Below are 22,167 nucleotides of genomic sequence, written 5' to 3'. Positions count from 1 at the left end.
AGAGACTTATTTTGAGAGAGATATTCTGTATATGCTATTTTAACTTTTAAAACTCTGTATGTCTGCATATAACTAGTCAACCTAAACTCTGCAGGCTGATGCTAGTTGTTCCTTATGATTATTATACTCTCTTATATACTTATATCTTGTTATCTTGTATCTTTATCTTGTGCCTTAAGTTTGTAGCTTCATGTGAACGTGTTGCGCTTTTATAACTCTGTTTTTGAGCTTATTCCTTTATCGGACTTCTAGAATTATTATTCCTATATATATATAAGCCTTATCGAGCTTAGTGTGTATTTTATATTTTAACATATATTCTATACGAGTGATTGGTTTTGTGACAAATTTTTTGTAATAACATAATTATAATTAATTATATTTCTTCAACATAATTAAAATGAATTCTGATTATGATTATTTATTCTATTATTTATGTATAATTTTCTAATTTAATAATTTAATTGTTTATTAGATTAGAAGTTACTCTATGTCATAATAAATTGTATTATTTTAGCGCTTTTATTTCTCAAAGAATATTAAAAATTCTCCCCACCAAGTCCCAATATTAAGCTCCTGTGGTTATAAGATTATGATTTGATCCATGTACTAAAAATTGAGTGTTAATCCTTACAACATTTTTGTTAGCAATCTCACCCAAACATTCCAAATGCATCATCCTGATTGAAGGAGGATTTTAACATGAAGTTGTAGCCTTGTAGGACAAAATAGTAATAACAACCATGTCCTACGTAAATATAGGAGGATGGTATCTTGTCTTGTTAGTTTATATTTATTGATTAATGTTATTTACCAGTATAAATTGACATTCACCGAGAGTAGGACACTCAACTAGCTTGATTTGGTAACATTTTTATTTTTTTAAAATAATTTATAAAAATTAATTTTTAAAAGATAATTTTTTAAAAGTTATGGTATCTATATTTAGTAAATTAAATTAAAAATAACTTTTAATAAATATAAACAATAATAAATATATTTGATAAAATAAATTTTTAAATTTAAAAATATTATAATAGACATTAATAAAGAAATTAAATTTAAAAATAAATTAATGTATAGAATTATATAAATTTTTTAATTTTGATAAACACAAGTCATCTTAAAAAAGTTTTATCTTAAATATTTTTAAAAGTACTTATATTTTTTAAAAATTATAAGTACAAGTATATAATTTTTTATTTATCAAACACAGATAATAAATTTATGTTTTTAAAATATATAAACACTTTTTTAAAAAATTCTACTAAATCAAACCTAACTCAAGAATTAAAAAATAAAATTATCATGTTAGAAGTATAAAGGAATTAGTATCCACAAACACGACACAGAGTATTATGTTTATGTGATATGTATATATTTGTTTATAGATACACAATGATAGTCATAAATTAGTTATTACTAATTTGTATAAAATATATATTAAAATATAAAATATAAAATATATATCAATTAAGTAATTATATATATATAATATTTTTAATACAATATGCATATTAAATAAGAAAAATATTAAAAAAATATTAGAAAAAAAATCAAAATTTATTATTGAAGACCATTAATAAATTCTACTAATTTTAATGATAATAAAAAATAATAAATTATTATGATCTTCTAGTATTATTTATTCAAAATTATTCACAAAATATTTATATTTTTATAAAATTATTCATAAAAAGATCTAAAAATAAAAATTGAATTCAAATTTTAAAATCTATTAATTTAATATAATAAGATTTATAGAATAAAATAAAAAATAAAATAAAAAATAATAATAGAAAAATAAATTTGAATATTCAATAGGAATAATATATTTAGATTAATATATTTTATTAATCTATAGATTTTAAATCTATTCGAAATTTTTTACAAATATTCTCAAATTGAATGTTGTTTAATGTTGTTCTTGAGTGAATAACATGGCTATAGCTCGACTCTCAGCAGATGGCACCGAGCTGTTACTTCTGACGCCAAGTTAAGAGCCTGAGTGTTCGAGTTTTTTGTCTGGAGATATATCACGTCGTGGAGAAAACGAAAAAGGGGGGAGTGTACGTGCAAAAGACACTCCGATGCTTAAGTCAGTATTGTGTATTTAATGTGTTTTTTGCCGAAGATAAAATATCATACTTTTATAGGTGAAGTGAAACAGATCGGTTACACTTTTGGCAATCGTTTTTCATTGAAGAGCAGTTATAACAGATCGGGGTGTTACGGTATTTGGTCGAGTGTTTGGTTCCGAGTTGTACCGTTGGGGTGAGTCATTAAGCCGAGTTATAATGTATGATGCCGAGTTATGACTTTTGAGTTGGATTGTAATAGCCATATCACAGCCCCAAACTTGGCCTGGGAATATATTTAATGAAGCAGATTGGGCTTTTGATGAGTCATAACTCGGTAAGTGAGATGGCTATAGAGCTCTTAGTTCAAGATGCTTTATTAAAAATAATAATTAAAAATTTGGATAGAAATTGGTAGTAATTGAGTAAAGAGAGAGAAAAATTAAATGTTTAAAAGAGTGTCTCTAGTTCCCAATGCCATCTATGCCGTTGATGTAACTGATGGGATGGTTGATGGAATCCAAGCAGTTTTCGCTGTTTAATGAAGTGTTTCGAAATTCAAATGATTGTCTTGTAAACCATAATTTTTGCTTGTTATGAAAAAATATTTGGGAAGAAAATGAGTAAAAGAGGTATGTATCTGCTCTTTCTTTGCTATTTGTATCTTCTTTTTTCTTATTACTTTTTCTGAATAATCGATAATGGATTTTGAGAAAAATGAAGAAGGAAAAAATTGATTGGTCATATGATTGTGTGAGTGATGTTGTTAGGAACCGAACTCATTGTTTGTTAATAAAGAAGCTATTAAAGAAATAGATGTGAGTAAGATAGTTAGAAGTGGTTTCGGGGTGCGTTTGGAGTTGTTGCCATGTTCTGGCGATGGCTGTGTCTTTCATAATGGAGAGGGTTTCGAGTTCTTCTACATGCATAGTTGTGTTTTGGAGGAGTTGAAAGTTAAGCTTCCATTTACAGATTTTCAATGTCCGATTTTGAAGCAGTTGAACTGTACTCCCTCGAAACTTCACCCCAACGGGTGGGCTTTTTTGCAAAGTTTTGAGGTGTTGATGGAATTTCTGGAAGAAAATTCGTCGCTAGAGTTGTTTTTCTCTATGTTCCAAGCCAAGGGGATATGGAAGGGTGGTTGGGTGAACTTGAATAGTTTTCAAGATTTTTCTATTTTTAAACTGTATACGTCTTCTTTCAAGGACTTTAAGAAAATATATTTGAAAGTTAGAGGTGCCGAAAATAATTTTCCATTCTATTTGGATGAGAATCTGGGGGAAAAGTTTTCCTTGTAGTGGTGTTCTGAACTCTAAAACATTCTGGGTTTTGAAATGATTAGTCCGAGAAATGAATGCTTTATTGAGTATTTGGTGGAGGTTGTTGACCAAAAAGAGTTAATCTCGGTTTTTGATTTACTTCAATGGGATGACAATAGGCAAGCTGTGGTAGATTATTTAGGTAAGCTTGTGAAATATGGCCTTGTAGGCATAGTTTTAGTTTGAAGTATTTTTCTAATTGTTTGATTTTGTTTTGTGCTAGGTGGTAAATATTCCGATGTCTCTGCTGCTAGTTTGAGAGCTCAGATTAAGAGCAAAAACCTTGAAAAGGAAAAGTCGTCATCAAAACCAGATAAGGGGGTTGGGGTGGGTGAGGTTAACCAACCTCGCCCAAAATGGGAGAAGGTTATACTGAAGAAAAGAAAATTCGATGTTATGGACTTGTCCTAAGACTCTGGTGAAAAGGGGAAAGAGGTTCCTCTTGAGGAAATCCATGGTTTTATAGAAAATCAGAAAAAACTTCATGACATTGTCGATCATAGTAATGGGTTGTCTGTTTGGGAAAAAGACTTCCCTTTTATGGTCATGGCTGACGAGGTTTGTCAATTGTCGGCAGATGTGTCACTGGCGAATGAGGTTGGAGATATTGCCATTGATCAATATATGCAGGTATGACTGATTTGTCTTTTGTTTTGGTTCCTTTCCTTAGTTGATTTGCATTTGTTATTATTTGATTGTGTTTTTATTTTTGTAAGGTTCTTGGGTTGCAATTGGCTAGCCTGGGTCGCAGCCAAGAGATTAAACACAAAAAGCTTATAGGGGAAAGGGAAGATTCGAGAATTCTAAGGGAGGAGTTGGCTCTGAAAAAGAGTACGATTGCGGAGTTGGAGGGTAAGTTATCTGAAAAAGAAAAAGAATTATAGTTGATGAAAGAGAACTATGCGAAGGAGGTTGAAGATTTGAAAAAGAAAGAAGCTGATCTTTCCAGTATGAGAAGCCAAGTGATCGAGGTTACTATGAAATTTAAGGACTTGGAGAAGAATAAAGAAACTGAAATATTAGATTCATTAGTTGAGGGGTTTGAGCATGCATCACCCCAGGCAAAGTTTTTGGTACCTGATTTTGACTTCTTTCAAATGGATCCAAGGAAGATTGTTCATGATGGAGCTATGGTAGATGATGATGGAGCGGCCGAGGAGGAAGATGAAAATATTCAGTAGTCTGTCTAGTGAACTTTATTTAGTGCACCATAATTGTATGCTAATTTGAACTTGTTTGCTCTGTATAGAGCTTTTTGACAATTTATGTTTTTGTCTTTTCTTGATGCTGATAAAAAAGGTATTTCTATGGAATTTTGGTTTGGTGTTAAGTTTTCTTTTTGATGCCTATTGATTCTTATGGTGGCATTTGTAGAATCGGAGATTTGTTTGATAAGATTAGAAATACTCCTGTAGTATTTGCATTTGATAGGATTTGCATGACTTAAGTCATTTCTGTGTTTGATTGTGATATCTTAGAGAGATATAAATTGAAGATTTGAGATTTGTAGATATAGATCGAAATTTCGAGATTGTTTGCGCATAAATATAGTTCGGCGAAATATAATTGTAGGCACGTTTAAATCGAAATGTTGAAATAATTAGGTAAAACAAACTGAAGATATAAAATTGTATAAAATTTATCTACCTTTGCTTACAAAGGTGTAGGTAGGCATGCCTCGTTAAAACCTCTCCAAGCAAAATCCATTTTGGGAAAAATCTTGTGAGTAGGAAAAAAAGTACAAGTCTGACCCTGACTTTTAATTATAGTAATGTTTTAAAGAGGAAACATTCTAGGTGTTAGGTAAAGTAGTACCATCTAAGGATTGTAGTCGATATGCTCCATTCCCGAGGACCTCAACAACTCGAAATGGGCCTTCCCAGTTTGCGGCGAGCTTCCCATATGATGATGGCCTTTGGGCCTGCTCTATTTTTTGCAGCACCAAATCATTTGTTTGGAATGATCGGGGATGGACCTTTTGACTGTGTCGTCGAGCTATGATTTGCTACATTTCTCGGTGACGGAGAGTCGTAATGCCTCTGATTTCCTCAATTGTGCCGAGGTCTAGGCGCTGAGCCTCATTGTGGTCATTGACAGAGGATAAATGTCGGTCTAGAATTTCTCAACAAAATTTCATTGTAAACATAGTCTAAACCAACAATTTATCCCCAATCAAAGTTTAAAAGATTTGTCACAATACAAATCAAAATAACCGGGAGTATGAATCCCGAGTCGTTCTCTCTAGGAATTGCAATCAAGTGCTCAATTATTGGCTATGAGGGAAAGTATTTTTGGGATTTTATAATAAGAGGCAAGAAAGTAAAATGGCAAGAAAATAAACTAATAACTAAGAAAGCTCTTAGCAAGGAAAGAGAATTAGAAGTCTTATCCTCATTATCATCCTCAATTGTGATGGTAATTATCTCTTGCTTTCACTTAGTTAACCTCTAACAAATGAAGGAAAGTCAAGTGAGCAAAATTGACTCTAATCCACAAGTCCTAATTAAGGATTAGCTTTTGGGGAATTCAAGCCAACCAGCAATCCTCAATCACCAATCAACAAAAGAGTTTGACAACTCAAAAGTCTCCAATTACTTAACTCAAACCAAGAGTACAAAATTCTACACTAAAACTAAGCCAAGCATTTTATTAAACACTTGTAAGACATAAAATAAATGCATAGAAAATTAACAAGAATATAAAATCTATGGCTACCAAATGCAAGAAAACAATAATAACAACTAAATCAAGCAACAATAAACAAAGAAACATCAAATTGCATTAATGGAAATAAAAATTAACAAAGTGCTCATAAACATAAAAATGACATAAAAGAAAAAGTAACCATATAAACCAAAAGAGCAAAGAAGTAGCAACAAGAAAGTAAAAGGAAAACTAAACCAAGACAAGAATTAAACGTAATCCTAAGAGAAATTATCCTATTTCTACCCTAAGTCTAGAGATAAGAGAGAGCTTCTCTCTCTAGAAAACCTAACCTAAAATATCCTAAAACCAATTATGACTACTTGTGTCTTCCCCGCTCCATCCCTATCCTCTTGTCTTCATTTTCGGGCTTGAAACTGGGCCAAAAGCAGCCCAGAAATCGCCCCTAGCGTATTCCCTTTATTGCAGCACGTGACGCTCGTCACGCGTATGCGTCAGCCACGTGTACGTTTTTCTTGGAAGAAGCTCCTAGTCACGCGTACACATTAGTCACGCGTACGTGTTGGTTGGAAAATGGCGTGATCACGCGTACGCTTCAGCCACGTGCACGCGTCGGTTCCAGCTTCTCAAATCTTCAATTCTTGTGTTCCTTCCACTTTAACATGCTTCCTCTTCATCCTCTATGCCATTCCTACTCTATAAACCCTGTAATCACTTAACAAATGCGTCACAGCATCAAATGATAATAAGAGAGGATTAAATATTAGTGTTTTTAAGGCCTAGGAAACACGTTCTTAGTTATAGCACAAAATTCGGAAGGAAACTTAAAAACATGCAAATTATATGGATAAGTGTGAGTAAAGTTGATAAAATCCACTCGATTCGATCTAAAATAAGCCATAAAATAGTAGTTCATCAGTCGTCTATCTGAGTTTTTATGGAAGACTGGGAGATCTTTAAGGGGTCGTCAAGGTGGTTGTCGCCGAGCTTTGTCTTTGCCACCATATCATCGACATAAACTTCTAGGTTTCTGCCGATTTAATCTGCGAATACCTTATGCATAAGGCGTTGGTATGTTGCGCCTGCATTCTTAAGTCTAAAAGGCATAACCTTATAATAGTAATTTCCATATTCAGTGATAAATACATTTTTATTTTAATAAGATGGATGCATTAGAATCTGGTTACAACCAGAATACGCATCCATGAAACTTAACGTTTTGTAACCTGAAGCATTATTTACTAAACAGTCAATAGATGGTAAAGGATAATCATCTTTTGGGCATGCTTTGTTGAGATCGGTGAAATCAACACACATGCGCCATTTACCATTATGTTTTTTACCATGACGACGTTTGCTAGCCATGTTGTGAACCAAATTTCTTGTATGAAACTAGCATTGATTAGTTTTTTGGTCTTTTCTAAAGATGCTTGCTTCTTTTTGAGACCTAGGTTTCGTTTCTTCTATGCTATAGGTCGGAAAGATGGATCCAGTGCCAGCTTGTGAGAGATGATTGAGGGATCAATTCCGGGCATGTCTGTAGAGTCCAAGCGAATAGATCGGCATGTTGCTGTAAAAACTTCTAAAATGAGGCTTTTTCTTCTGGACTAAGTGTGGTGCCTACATAAGTAAATTTGTTAGGGTCATTAAAATAAATTTTTTGTAAATCCTCTGTTGAGGTTGGTCGTTCAAGAACCTCGGCCCTTGGGTCAAGGTCGGCAAGAGTTGGGAGTTCGTCAGAACTGCTGATGTTGTTTACTTGTGCGCTTGAAGCTAGGTTAGGCCTTTTCAGACTGATGTAATAGCATTGACGAGCTTCACAATTGTCACTATGAATAGTTGCGATAAGGTCGTCCTGCATAGCAAACTTAACACAAAGATGAATTGTAGATACTATAGTGCCGAACCTGTTTAAGAAAGGTCGGCCAAGTATTAAATTATATGGACTAGAGCAGTGCACAACTAAATATTGAACATCTGAATTTTTTGATAGGGGAAGCTCACCCAGTGTGGTTTGTAACCACACAGATCTCAAAACTGGGACTCGTTCACCTGAGAATCCGACTAAATCTCCCGTGGAAGCTTGGAGTATATTGTTGCTCAGCTTCATTTTTTGGAATGTAAAATAGAAAAGAAAGTCGGCACTGCTCCCAAGGTCTAACAGTACTTTTCGTACCAAAAGATCTCCTAGTTGGATGGAGATTATGACTGGGTCTTCCAGAGTTGTGGTGCTTGTATTAAAATCAGATGCCTGAAACGTTATTTGTGAAAAATGCTGAGGTGTATGGGTGTCATTCACAATTCCCTCCACTAAAATCATAGCTCGGTATGTACGCTTCCAAGCTGAGTTTATTGCTCTTCCTCCTGCAAAACCTCCAAAAATACAGTTAATAATTCCCCGTGGTTGGTCAGGGTAATTATGAGGGGTTTTCTCTTTGTCTCAAGAATGTTGTCCTATGGAGGTGTGGTCAGCCGAGGATATGCCGTGCTTTTGTATACTCCCACTGATGTATTTGTTTAGATGTCCTTACCGAGTTAGGCGTTCTAATAGGTCTTTTGCAATCACACACTCATCGGTGGTGTGTCCTTACTTTTGGTGAAAAGTGCAGTACTTGGATTTGTCCGAGTTCTTTGCTTCCGGATAGCTGCCAGCTTTTCGAGGAGGTTTGATCAGCTTGGAATTGAGAATCTCCTTGATGATGTCGTTCTTCTTTGTGTTAAACTGAGTATATGAATCATAGCGGGGGGTTAGTTTAAAAGTCTTCTGCTGTCTCAAGCTTTATCCTTGTCTTTGTTATAATGTGGCTTGTCTGCTTTCCGAGCTTGGCAGAGCTCCTCGATGTCCATTTGACCTTCAGCCTTTTCACGGAACTCAGCAAGGGTCTTTAGTTTAGCAACCACGATTGCTTTTTGAAACAACTCATCAAACAACTCATCGCCAGCCGCCTCTACTGCCAAGCTGCAACTTTAATCCACGAGGTCATTGCCGGTGCCTGTAAGACCCGGTTAATTAATGGTTAATTAACCCATAAATGAGAATTTATTCTAGAAAGCCAAAAATGTTATTTTTATGGCTAAATGTGATAGAGGAAATTGAGACGAGAATTTCGGTACCAATTTTATAGAAATCGGACCAAGATTGGACCGAACGGGCCAAACCGGACCAACCGGACCCAAAGTGGGCCCTTGGCCCAACATAACTAAACCAAAACCCTAGTTTTCAGCACTCTCTCTCCTCACACAACACCAAAACACGCTGAAAATGGAGGGTATGGAGGGAAGAACACTCTCTCAAGTTCTTTCTCTCACTTGATCTTCAAACCACCATAACTTTTGATCTAGAGCTCCGATTGCCACTCCGTTTGCGGCCACGCGTTCACCGCGGAGTGCTCTACAAAACCCATACAATTAATCTTGAGGTAAGCTACGTTTTACTGTTCGAAATTCCAGCCCTTGATTTCGAGTTTTATGAGCAAAAATGTTGAGATTTTGGGTTCTTTGATGTTATAGGACCCAACTCTCTTGAAGGAGAAGGTTAATCTTATCTCCTTGGACCTTGGGTGTGGTAAGATTCTCAACCCTAGTATAATTTGTTGTTCTATGATGTTTGGGTATTGAGATGTTGTGTATGGGTATGATGATTGTGGCTTAGGTTGTGTATATGTGAATATTGGAGCTTGATTGGTGATTTTGGAAAGCTTGGAAGAGGGTTTTGTGTGATAAAATCTGTTCTTGGAGGTGTTGATACCTTGAGAGCTTGTGGACAAGTGGTTTGGAAGTGCTCCGGTTGAGCTTGGGAAATCGGCTAAGGTATGGTTTCGGTTTCCCGTATCTAATATGTAATGTGGTAGGAAATACTTAGGCTAGAGGCCCTAAGATAGGCATTGAATTGTTGGTGTTGTTGAATGGTTGAGATATATGATGTGTTCATATATGTGATTATGAATATTGATGCCTTAATTGTGTGATATATAAAAAATGCATGTTGTGATATATGCTTGATGGATGATTAAGGTTGAATTGGTGGGTGGTACCATGTTGATGGTGAGTATGATGTTGATTATGTATAGTGATTGTTGATTGGAAATGATATTGTTGGAAATTGGGATGAGGAAGGATGTATGACATGATATTGTGTTTGTCCTTTAGCCATTTGATAGAGAAGTGTTAAAATGGTTGGATGTGGTTTTGGGAATTTTGGTAAAATGTCAATGTGTGAGTTGAGGATGGCTTGTTGTTGATTTTGGTATATTTTGAATGATTTCAAAGAGAAGGGTTGAAATTGGCATGTTTTGATTGATTTTGAAAAGAGTTGAAAGTGGCTTGTTTTGAAAATGGCACCTTGTGGTTTTGTATGAAAACATGGTTTTTGGGCATACTTTGACGAGACATAACTTGGACTACGGATATCTGATTTGTGCCAAATCTATTTAGAAATGAAATTGGATCCGGGATGTTCATGCCGTTCGAAGAACGGGTGAAAAACGATTTAAAATGAGGAAGTTATGTCCGTCGGAAGATTGGGGTTTGAATCTGTAAATTCTGCAGCTTTTAACTTAGAAAATTTTTAGCAGAATGACCCCTCGCGCGTAGGCGCACTTGGTGCGTACGCGCCGTTCTTCGAGAAAGCGCCATCCACGCGTGCGGATGGAGTGCGCGTACGCGTGGACTTATTTTCATCCCAAAGTTGATTTTTGAGTTTTAAAAGCCAAATTTCATACTTCTAAGCCTCCGATCTCACCACTTATGTCTTAAATCATTATGATATGCCTAGCATGAGAAAAAGGGCTAGTGAATGTGGTAACTTGCGAGTGAAGCAAGGGAAAAATGAATGATCATTGAGGATCAAAGATGATTATGTGAGATGCGGAGAATGGCGGTGGAAGTGCTTGTTGTGCCATGGGCCGAAGGGCCGTAATTGTTAATGAATTGGCTGGTTATGGATTTAACCGTGAGCCGGATGGCTAGATTATTGCCGTGTTACGGCGGAGCCATGTTTATGGCCAAGTATAAATGCATATATGATGTTGATTGAATTGTGAAGGTTTGCACTTCCACCATTGGAGATGAGGGTTTCCCTGGGTAGTAGCAATGGCTAGCCACCATGTGCTCCAGGTTGAGACTCGAAGCTCTTTTGACCCTATGTCGTAAGTGTGGCCGGGCACTGTGAAAGGCCCGGATGAGCTCGCCCCCATAAATATTCACCAGTGATGGTGATGGATAAATATTCACCAGTAAGGGTGATGGATATGGATCATGATTATGATCAAGTTTATGATGAGTATAACTCGAGTTGGGGATGCACGACAGAGGGACAGTCCAATGGCTAGCTACCAGGACTTGTCGGGTTGGCTCTATAACCGACAGATGATATCATCAGCCACTAGGGACAGGCATGCATCATAAGCATTCTACATGAATTGTTTGAGATTGCCTATTTGACTGCATATTACTTGCTATTTGTCTAAATGTCTTAATTGTTCTTATTTGTAAATCTCTTGTCTAATATAACTGTGTTTGCTATATTATACTCCTGCTGGTGGTTGGGAGGTCTGAAGGAATTGGAAAGGGAAGTATTAGTTAGACTGAAGAATCTTTAGTCAGTTGCCACTTACGGTTTAGCTTGTTTATAAGCTTTGATATTATCTGGAGGAAGTTCTAGGATTGCCTTCGGCTTTCCTCTATTATTATGTATTATATATGTGGAAGCTGTTACCGTGCTGGGGACCTCTGGTTCTCACCCATGCGGATTTTGTGGTTTTCAGATGCAGGACGCGAGGCTTCTCGTTGAGGCATGCTGGAGACTTCTGGATTAGCGAAGATCCTTTGTTCTCGGGACTCTATTTTGGGATATATATTTTGTTTAGATACTTTTATCTCCATTAAATAATACAAACTGTGATGACTCCTTCTAGAGGGGATTTTGGAGAATAGGTTGTATGTATTTGTGTCCCTTTGGGTTTCCTTTGGGGTTTCCTTATTTTATTATATGTATATATTATTATGCTCGGACCGGTTATCTTCGCAGCCGGATTTTGAGTCTTGATATTCCCGTTTTTGACACTCTTTATATATATGATCTTGCGTTAGCTTATCCTTTGCTCGTTGTGTTAGTGATCGGAGTGTTGCGCTTTCGAGTTGCGGTTTTTGTTTACCCCTTCTTTCTACAAGGCTCCTAGTTATAATCAATCATTCATACTACTATACGTACTAAATTTTTGTTTTAGAGGTCGTAATACCTTGCCATCTCTGAATTATGACTTAAGCATAAGTCTCTGTATGGTAGGGTGTTACATTATGGTATCAGAGCAGTTCGTTCCTATAGAGCCTGAGGGATGGACTGACTATGCTTCTGTGCATTCTCTGTGTGTGTGTTATGTGCTATTAGTATATCTGCTTGATATAATTGGCATAAACGTTCATGAGCATGCATTTGGGACTTTGAAGCACTAGACTTCCGATATTGAGACTGATCAACTTAATATCGATTGTTGGGTGTGTATAGGAACCAGATGGCGCCTCGTGGACGCGGTAGAGGTAGTGTGAGAGGTCGTACGAATGCTCGTGCACCGGAGAATAACCCTAATGACCCGGTGAACTTTATGGCTGCGTTGGAGAACATGGCTGCTGCTATGCAAGCCACTGCTGAGGCTCTTGGTCAACAGATGAACAACCATGGTAATGATGGAGGTGGAGTTCAGGGTCCGATGACCTTGGCAAACTTTTTGAAGGTTAATCCGCCTAAGTTCAAGGGAACTACTAGCCCGACTGAGGCCGATACATGGTTTCAGGCTATAGAGCGAGCACTGCAAGCACAAGTGGTACCTGAAGGACAGCGTGTCGAGTTCGCTACCTATATGCTCACAGGTGAAGCGTCGCATTGGTGGCAAGGTATCCGACGCCTCCTATAGCAGGGTGATGATTATATCACTTGGGATGTCTTCCAAGAGGAGTTCTATGAGAAGTACTTTCCGACTTCTGCTAGGACGGCCAAGGAGCTTGAATTGTTGCAGCTGAAGCAGGGTACTATGTCCGTATCTGAGTATACTGACAAGTTTGAGGAGCTGTTCAGATTCTCTCGTATGTGTCAAGGGACTCCGGTGGAGTATGAGGAATGGAAGTGTGTTAAGTACGAAGGAGGACTCCGGAGTGATATTTTCGGTTCGGTGGGGCCAATGGAGATTAGGACTTTCTCCGAATTGGTGAACAAGTGTAGGGTTGCTGAAGAGTGTGTGAAGAGGGCAGCCGCTGAGAAAGGAAGTCACAAAGGATCATTTCCACAGAACCGAGGGAAGAGCTTTGCACCTAGAGGTCTGTCTTTCAAGAGGGGAGGTTCTTTTAGGAGGCCCAACAACAACTACTCCCAAGGGAAAAGGTTTGGGAAGCAGCCTCAGAATGATCAAGCTTGTACTAGGTGTGGGAGTCACCATCCGGGAGTACCATGCAAGGCCGGATGGGGTTTGTGCTACAATTGTGGAAAGGCGGGGCATAAAGCCGCAAGTTGTCCGGAGAAGCAAAAGCAAGGTGCTGGGAAAGCACAACAGACTGGTCGGGTGTTCACCACCTCAGCTGTGGGTGCAGAAGGATCTGAGACACTCATTCGAGGTAACTGTGAAATAGCTGGTCAAACTTTAAATGCTTTATTTGATTCGGGAGCATCGCATTCATTTACTGCATTTGAGAAAGCCCATGAGTTAGGATTGAAGATCGTAACCTTAGGTTATGACCTAAAGGTACATAATGCTACCCATGAAGCCATGGTAACTAGGCTAGGATGCTCGAAAGTTTCGTTCAGGTTCAAGCAGCGTGATTTTGTCCATAATTTAATCTGCTTACCGATGATCGGTCTTGATCTTATCTTGGGATTGGACTGGTTATCTGAGAATCATGTCCTGCTTGATTGTTCTACAAAGTCGGTGTACTTTATGCCGGAAGATACAGAAGGGCCGGTCGTGGTGAATAATTATTACTTGAATTCGATGATGGTGAACTGTTCTGGAATCGAATGTCAGGGTATCCTGTTGTTAACCGCTGGTGTTTCGGGTGATGATCAAAAGTTGGATCAGATTCCGGTAGTGTGTGAGTTTCCGGAAGTGTTTCCCGATGATATTGAGGAATTTCCACCTAACCGAGAGGTCGAGTTTGCTATTGAGTTGGTGCCTGGGGCGGGACCAATCTCAAGTGCTCCTTATAGGATGTCACCGTTAGAGATGGCCGAGCTAAAGTCTCAGTTAGAGGAATTGTTGGGTAAGAACTTTATCCAACCAAGTGTTTCCCCGTGGGGTGCTCCAGTATTACTGGTAAAGAAGAAAGATGGAAGTATGCGACTCTGTGTGGATTACAGGCAGCTGAACAAGGTCACCATAAAGAATAAGTACCCATTGCCGAGAATTGATGATCTCATGGATCAGTTACAAGGAGCTGGGGTTTTCTCCAAGATCGATTTGCGATCCGGTTATCACCAGATAAGGGTGAGGGGTGAGGATATCCCTAAGACCGCTTTCAGGACTCGTTATGGTCATTACGAGTACACTATAATGTCCTTTGGGTTGACGAACGCTCCTGCAGTATTCATGGATTACATGAATAGAGTGTTCCGTCCGTTTCTGGATAAATTCATGGTTGTCTTCATTGACGATATACTAATTTACTCCAAGACTGAAGAAGAGCATGCGGAACACTTACGGACCGTGTTGCAGATTTTAAAGGAGAAGAAACTCTATGCGAAACTGTCTAAGTGTGAGTTCTGGAAGAGTGAGGTGAAGTTTTTGGGTCACGTGGTGAGTAAGATGGGAATAGCCGTAGATCCAACTAAGGTGGAGGCTGTGATGGAATGGAAGCAACCAACCACAGTAACTGAGATAAGGAGTTTTCTCGGTTTAGCTGGCTATTATCGAAGGTTCATCAAAGGCTTTTCGCAATTAGCTTTGCCGTTGACAAAGTTAACTCGCAAAGACACTCCGTTTGTTTGGACTCCTGAGTGCGAGGAGAGCTTTCAGACATTGAAGAAAAAGTTGACCACTGCACCTGTGTTAGTGTTACCTGAGCCGAACGAGCCTTTTGAGGTGTACTGTGATGCATCGTTAAAGGGCCTAGGGTGCGTGCTGATGCAGCATCATAATGTGGTGGCGTATGCCTCACGACAGTTGAGACCTCACGAAGTTAGTTATCCTACGCACGATTTGGAACTCGCTGCGGTTGTGTTTGCCTTGAAGGTGTGGAGGCATTATCTCTATGGGGTTAAGTTCCAAGTCTTCTCCGATCACAAGAGCTTGAAATACCTCTTTGATCAGAAAGAGCTTAATATGAGGCAAAGGAGGTGGATGGAATTGTTGAAAGACTATGACTTTGAGTTAAATTACCATCCTGGAAAGGTGAATATAGTGGCGGATGCGTTAAGTCGAAAGTCGTTATATGCGTCTTGGATGATGCTTCAAGAGGAGAAGTTGCTCAAGGGATTCGAGAGTCTAAAAATTGGTGCTCGAGAAGTATCTGGAACCTTGTGTTTGAGCCGATTAGAAATCTCAAGTGACTTTAAGTCCGAACTCCTAAAGGCTCATGAAAACGATGAAGCGTTATGGAAGGTTTTACCGGCTATCGAGCAAGGAAAACAGTGGAGAGTGTCGGAAGAAAAAGATGGGTTATGGAGATTCAAGGGTAGGATCATTGTGCCGGATGTTGGTACTTTGAGGCAAGATATCTTAAAGGAGGCACACAAAAGCGGATTCTCCATTCACCCGGGAAGTACTAAGATGTACCATGATTTAAAGGCGATGTTTTGGTGGCCGGGTATGAAGAATGATGTGGCGGAATATGTTTCAAAGTGCTTAACTTGTCAAAAGGTAAAGATTGAACATCAAAGACCTTCCGGGATGTTGCAACCTTTAGAGGTTCCGCAATGGAAATGGGAAAGTATTGCAATGGACTTTGTGTCGGGATTGCCAAGGACTAGGACTGGTTTTGATGCTATCTAGGTGATTGTGGACCGACTGACGAAGTCAGCTCACTTTTTGCCCATTCGGATGACTTACACCCTTGAGGAGCTAGCTCGGTTATACATAAAGGAGATTGTGAGACTCCATGGTGTACCTGCTACTATAATCTCTGATAGAGATTCTCGTTTCACTTCGAGATTCTGGGGTGCATTTCAGAAAGCTTTTGGAACCCGGTTAAGCTTGAGTACAGCTTACCATCCTCAAACAGATGGTCAATCTGAGAGGACGATCCAAACACTAGAGGATATGTTGAGAGCTTGTGTTTTGGATCAACCGGCAAGTTGGGATTGGTATATGCCGTTAGTGGAGTTTGCATACAATAATAGTTACCATATGAGCATCGGAATGGCTCCGTATGAGGCATTGTATGGGAGGAAATGTCAATCTCTGCTATGTTGGTATGAAACTGGAGAGAAAGGCTTGTTGGGGCCGGAAATGATAGCTGAGACTACTGAACAAGTTAAGAAAATCCGAGATAGGATGCTTACGGCGCAGAGTCGCCAAAAGAGTTACGCCGATCAGAGGCGGAAGCCCTTGGAATTTGAGGAAGGAGATCATGTTTTCCTTAAGGTTACTCTGACCACAGGAATAGGTAGAGCGATTAAAGCAAAGAAGTTGAATCCTCGATACATTGGTCCATTTCAGATCCTGGAGAGGATTGGGCCGGTGGCGTATCGGGTGGCTCTACCACCTCATCTTTCGAACCTGCACGATGTGTTTCACGTGTCACAGCTTCGGAAGTACACTCCTGATGCTAGCCATGTGTTAGAACCTGAATCAGTTCAGTTAAGAGAAGATTTGACGCTTCCAGTGGCTCCAGTTAGAATTGACGATACTAGTATCAAACGATTGCGTGGAAAAGAGGTTTCATTAGTTAAAGTGGCTTGGAGTCGAGGCGGTGTTGAAGAACACACTTGGGAACTTGAGTCGGAGATACGAATGGATTATCCGCACTTATTCTCAGGTAATTGAATTTGAATTTTGTGGGCGAAATTCCCAATTAGGTGGGTAGAATGTAAGACCCGGTTAATTAATGGTTAATTAACCCATAAATGAGAATTTATTCTAGAAAGCCAAAAATGTTATTTTTATGGCTAAATGTGATAGAGGAAATTGAGACGAGAATTTCGGTACCAATTTTATAGAAATCGGACCAAGATTGGACCGAACGGGCCAAACCGGACCAACCGGACCCAAAGTGTGCCCTTGGCCCAACATAACTAAACCAAAATCCTAGTTTTCAGCACTCTCTCTCCTCACACAACACCAAAACACGCTGAAAATGGAGGCTATGGAGGGAAGAACACTCTCTCAAGTTCTTTCTCTCACTTGATCTTCAAACCACCATAACTTTTGATCTAGAGCTCCGATTGCCACTCCGTTTGCGGCCACGCGTTCACCGCGGAGTGCTCTACAAAACCCATACAATTAATCTTGAGGTAAGCCACGTTTTACTGTTCGAAATTCCAGCCCTTGATTTCGAGTTTCATGAGCAAAAATGTTGATATTTTGGGTTCTTTGATGTTATAGGACCCAACTCTCTTGAAGGAGAAGGTTAATCTTGTCTCCTTGGACCTTGGGTGTGGTAAAATTCTCAACCCTAGTATAATTTGTTGTTCTATGATGTTTGGGTATTGAGATGTTGTGTATGGGTATGATGATTGTGGCTTAGGTTGTGTATATGTGAATATTGGAGCTTGATTGGTGATTTTGGAAAGCTTGGAAGAGGGTTTTGTGTGATAAAATCTGTTCTTGGAGGTGTTGATACCTTGAGAGCTTGTGGACAAGTGGTTTGGAAGTGCTCCGGTTGAGCTTGGGAAATCGGCTAAGGTATGGTTTCGGTTTCCCGTATCTAATATGTAATGTGGTAGGAAATACTTAGGCTAGAGGCCCTAAGATAGGCATTGAATTGTTGGTGTTGTTGAATGGTTGAGATATATGATGTGTTCATATATGTGATTATGAATATTGATGCCTTGATTGTGTGATATATAAGAAATGCATGTTGTGATATATGCTTGATGGATGATTAAGGTTGAATTGGTGGGTGGTACCATGTTGATGGTGAGTATGATGTTGATTATGTATAGTGATTGTTGATTGGAAATGATATTGTTGGAAATTGGGATGAGGAAGGATGTATGACATGATATTGTGTTTGTCCTTTAGCCATTTGATAGAGAAGTGTTAAAATGGTTGGATGTGGTTTTGGAAATTTTGGTAAAATGTCAATGTGTGAGTTGAGGATGGCTTGTTGTTGATTTTGGTATATTTTGAATGATTTCAAAGAGAAGGGTTGAAATTGGCATGTTTTGATTGATTTTGAAAAGAGTTGAAAGTGGCTTGTTTTGAAAATGGCACCTTGTGGTTTTGTATGAAAACATGGTTTTTGGGCATACTTTGACGAGACATAACTTGGACTACGGATCTCTGATTTGTGCCAAATCTGTTTAGAAATGAAATTGGATCCGGGATGTTCATGCCGTTCGAAGAACGGGTGAAAAACGATTTAAAATGAGGAAGTTATGTCCGTCGGAAGATTGGGGTTTGAATCTGTAAATTCTGCAGCTTTTAACTTAGAAAATTTTTAGCAGAATGACCCCTCGCGCGTAGGCGCACTTGGTGCGTACGCGCCGTTCTTCGAGAAAGCGCCATCCACGCGTGCACATGGAGTGCGCGTACGCGTGGACTTATTTTCATCCCAAAGTTGATTTTTGAGTTTTAAAAGCCAAATTTCATACTTCTAAGCCTCCGATCTCACCACTTATGTCTTAAATCATTATGATATGCCTAGCATGAGAAAAAGGGCTAGTGAATGTGGTAACTTGCGAGTGAAGCAAGGGAAAAATGAATGATCATTGAGGATCAAAGATGATTATGTGAGATGCGGAGAATGGCGGTGGAAGTGCTTGTTGTGCCATGGGCCGAAGGGCCGTAATTGTTAATGAATTGGCTGGTTATGGATTTAACCGTGAGCCGGATGGCTAGATTATTGCCGTGTTACGGCGGAGCCATGTTTATGGCCAAGTATAAATGCATATATGATGTTGATTGAATTGTGAAGGTTTGCACTTCCACCATTGGAGATGAGGGTTTCCCTGGGTAGTAGCAATGGCTAGCCACCATGTGCTCCAGGTTGAGACTCGAAGCTCTTTTGACCCTATGTTGTAAGTGTGGCCGGGCACTGTGAAAGGCCCGGATGAGCTCGCCCCCATAAATATTCACCAGTGATGGTGATGGATAAATATTCACCAGTAAGGGTGATGGATATGGATCATGATTATGATCAAGTTTATGATGAGTATAACTCGAGTTGGGGATGCACGACAGAGGGACAGTCCAATGGCTAGCTACCAGGACTTGTCGGGTTGGCTCTATAACCGACAGATGATATCATCAGCCACTAGGGACAGGCATGCATCATAAGCATACTACATGAATTGTTTGAGATTGCCTATTTGACTGCATATTACTTGCTATTTGTCTAAATGTCTTAATTGTTCTTATTTGTAAATCTCTTGTCTGATATAACTGTGTTTGCTATATTATACTCCTGCTGGTGGTTGGGAGGTCTGAAGGAATTGGAAAGGGAAGTATTAGTTAGACTGAAGAATCTTTAGTCAGTTGCCACTTACGGTTTAGCTTGTTTATAAGCTTTGATATTATCTGGAGGAAGTTCTAGGATTGCCTTCGGCTTTCCTCTATTATTATGTATTATATATGTGGAAGCTGTTACCGTGCTGGGGACCTCTGGTTCTCACCCATGCGGATTTTGTGGTTTTCAGATGCAGGACGCGAGGCTTCTCGTTGAGGCATTCTGGAGACTTCTGGATTAGCGAAGATCCTTTGTTCTCGGGACTCTATTTTGGGATATATATTTTGTTTAGATACTTTTATCTCCATTAAATAATACAAACTGTGATGACTCCTTCTAGAGGGGATTTTGGAGAATAGGTTGTATGTATTTGTGTCCCTTTGGGTTTCCTTTGGGGTTTCCTTATTTTATTATATGTATATATTATTATGCTCGGACCGGTTATCTTCGCAGCCGGATTTTGAGTCTTGATATTCCCGTTTTTGACACTCTTTATATATATGATCTTGCGTTAGCTTATCCTTTGCTCGTTGTGTTAGTGATCGGAGTGTTGCGCTTTCGAGTTGCGGTTTTTGTTTACCCCTTTTTTCTACAAGGCTCCTAGTTATAATCAATCATTCATACTACTATACGTACTAAATTTTTGTTTTAGAGGTCGTAATACCTTGCCATCTCTGAATTATGACTTAAGCATAAGTCTCTGTATGGTAGGGTGTTACAGTGCCTGCGACCCCTCTGTCAAGCTCTACAATGCCGTCATCCAGTTCTGCTGCAGCCGCAAGTTCCTTTTCAGCCTCGCCTTTGACGTCTATAAGAAGATCCTCAAGTAAAAGGATTCCAAACCCACTCTCGAAATATATTCCCTTTTGTTCAATTCACTTCTTAGAAGGTTCAATAAGCTCAATGTTTGTTATGTTTACTTGCATTATGTGAGGTCCATGACTAAGCAAATGAAGGCCAATGGTGTTATTCCTGATACTTTTGTCCTCAACATGATAATTAAAGCTTATTCCAAGTGTTTGGAGCTTGATGAAGCCATTAAGGTTTTTCGCAAAATGGGCTTGTATGGCTGTGAGCCGAATGCTTATAGTTATGGATATATTGCAAAAGGTTTGTGTGAGAAGGGTAGGGTGAATCAGGGATTTAAGTTCTTGCAGGAAATGAGGGGTAAGAGTTTTGTGCCAAGTGCGGGTACTTATGTTGTAATCATTTACAGTCTTTCCATGAATCGGAGGTTTGAGGATGCCATCGAGGTTCTGTTTGATATGTTGGAGAACTCTAAGTTTCCTGACCACTTGACTTATAAGACTGTTCTGGAGGGATTGTGTCCCAAAGGGAGAGCCAATGAGGCTTTTGATCTGCTTGATGAGTGCAGGAAGAGGAATGTTAACATGAATGAAAAGATGTATAAGGCTTTGTTGAGAGAATTGCACTATATTTGCAGGGAAGGGGAGTAGATTCTGTGCTTGCTGTTCCTTTAGTCTCGATAAGCATAAGTTGCCGAATTCAGTTGTTATAGGGAGTAGTAGAACTTGGTGTGGTATCAAGAAAGAATAAATTTATTTTTGAGTGAATATTATTCCTGTAGATTTTATGATATTTTTTATTGATGTTAAAATAGTATTAGTTAAAAGAGTAAACACATAATAAAATTATATCATAAATATATTCTAAGAAGCAGAATAATAAAAATTTTCATAAACAGCAACAAAAATTAACTATCACTATATTTTTACATTTTTATTCGTATTTAATTTAGATTATGCATGTGCATCTAGAATCATTTCGTACTCCTATATAAGTGGCTTGGTTGATTTTAGCTAGTGTCCATCTGTAGCGCATTGTTGTCATAAAATTATGTATCAATAAAATCAAAATTAGCTTAATATATTTTGTTACAAAATTTCTTTATAATGATGCTTAATTATCACTTATCTTTTAATTTATTTAGTTATTATATATAGACATCGGTATATCATCACCGTTCGAAATTGGTTATATCATATTAAAATCCAAATCTTTTTTATTTATCTTTTATTTAATTTATTGAGAGATTATGGATGTAGTGTTTAATTAAACCTACTGAAGATTAGTCTTATCTAATCTATTTATATTTGTTAGAGATATAATCATTCGTGTTGTCTCCTTCTATCAACTTAAATTTTTAAAAGAAATGATATCATAATATGATATTAGAAGTTTATATTCGAAAAGTCTAGAGTTTGATTTTTAATAAATCCCAAAGTAGAAAAAAAATAACATAAGACAAATAAATAAATAAAGCTTTAGAATTCGACTTTTGGTGAATCCAAAAAAAAAAGAATAAAGTAAATAAAAAAGAAAAAAAGCCTATGCAACAAATCAAACAAGCTCAAAAGAGATTCTTACTTGAAGAGAAGTGTTAGGAATATAACAATTTATATTATTTCTTTATATCAATTTAAGCTTTTAGAAATGGTATCATGACAATATTATTTTAAAATAGCATATCTAATCTACACTGATAACTTTATCCT

General features: G+C 38.1%; 1 protein-coding gene across 1 annotated transcript; it reads left to right on the top strand.

Annotated features, from left to right (window-relative positions):
* The first annotated feature begins 4,284 nt into the window (after positions 1 to 4,284).
* On the top strand, positions 4,285 to 21,108 carry LOC107620451 (uncharacterized). The gene is made up of 4 exons (XM_088490587.1): positions 4,285 to 4,577; positions 8,956 to 9,050; positions 20,363 to 20,477; positions 20,586 to 21,108. Exons 1-4 carry the CDS (start codon positions 4,285 to 4,287, stop codon positions 21,106 to 21,108), a joined length of 1,026 nt encoding a protein of 341 aa, XP_088346713.1.
* Positions 21,109 to 22,167: the final 1,059 nt, after the last annotated feature.

Source organism: Arachis ipaensis, chromosome B10 (genome assembly GCF_059453495.1).
Source record: "Arachis ipaensis isolate K30076 ecotype BB chromosome B10, ASM5945349v1, whole genome shotgun sequence".
Lineage (NCBI taxonomy): Eukaryota > Viridiplantae > Streptophyta > Magnoliopsida > Fabales > Fabaceae > Arachis > Arachis ipaensis.
This window is presented reverse-complemented; position numbering and strand designations above follow the sequence as displayed.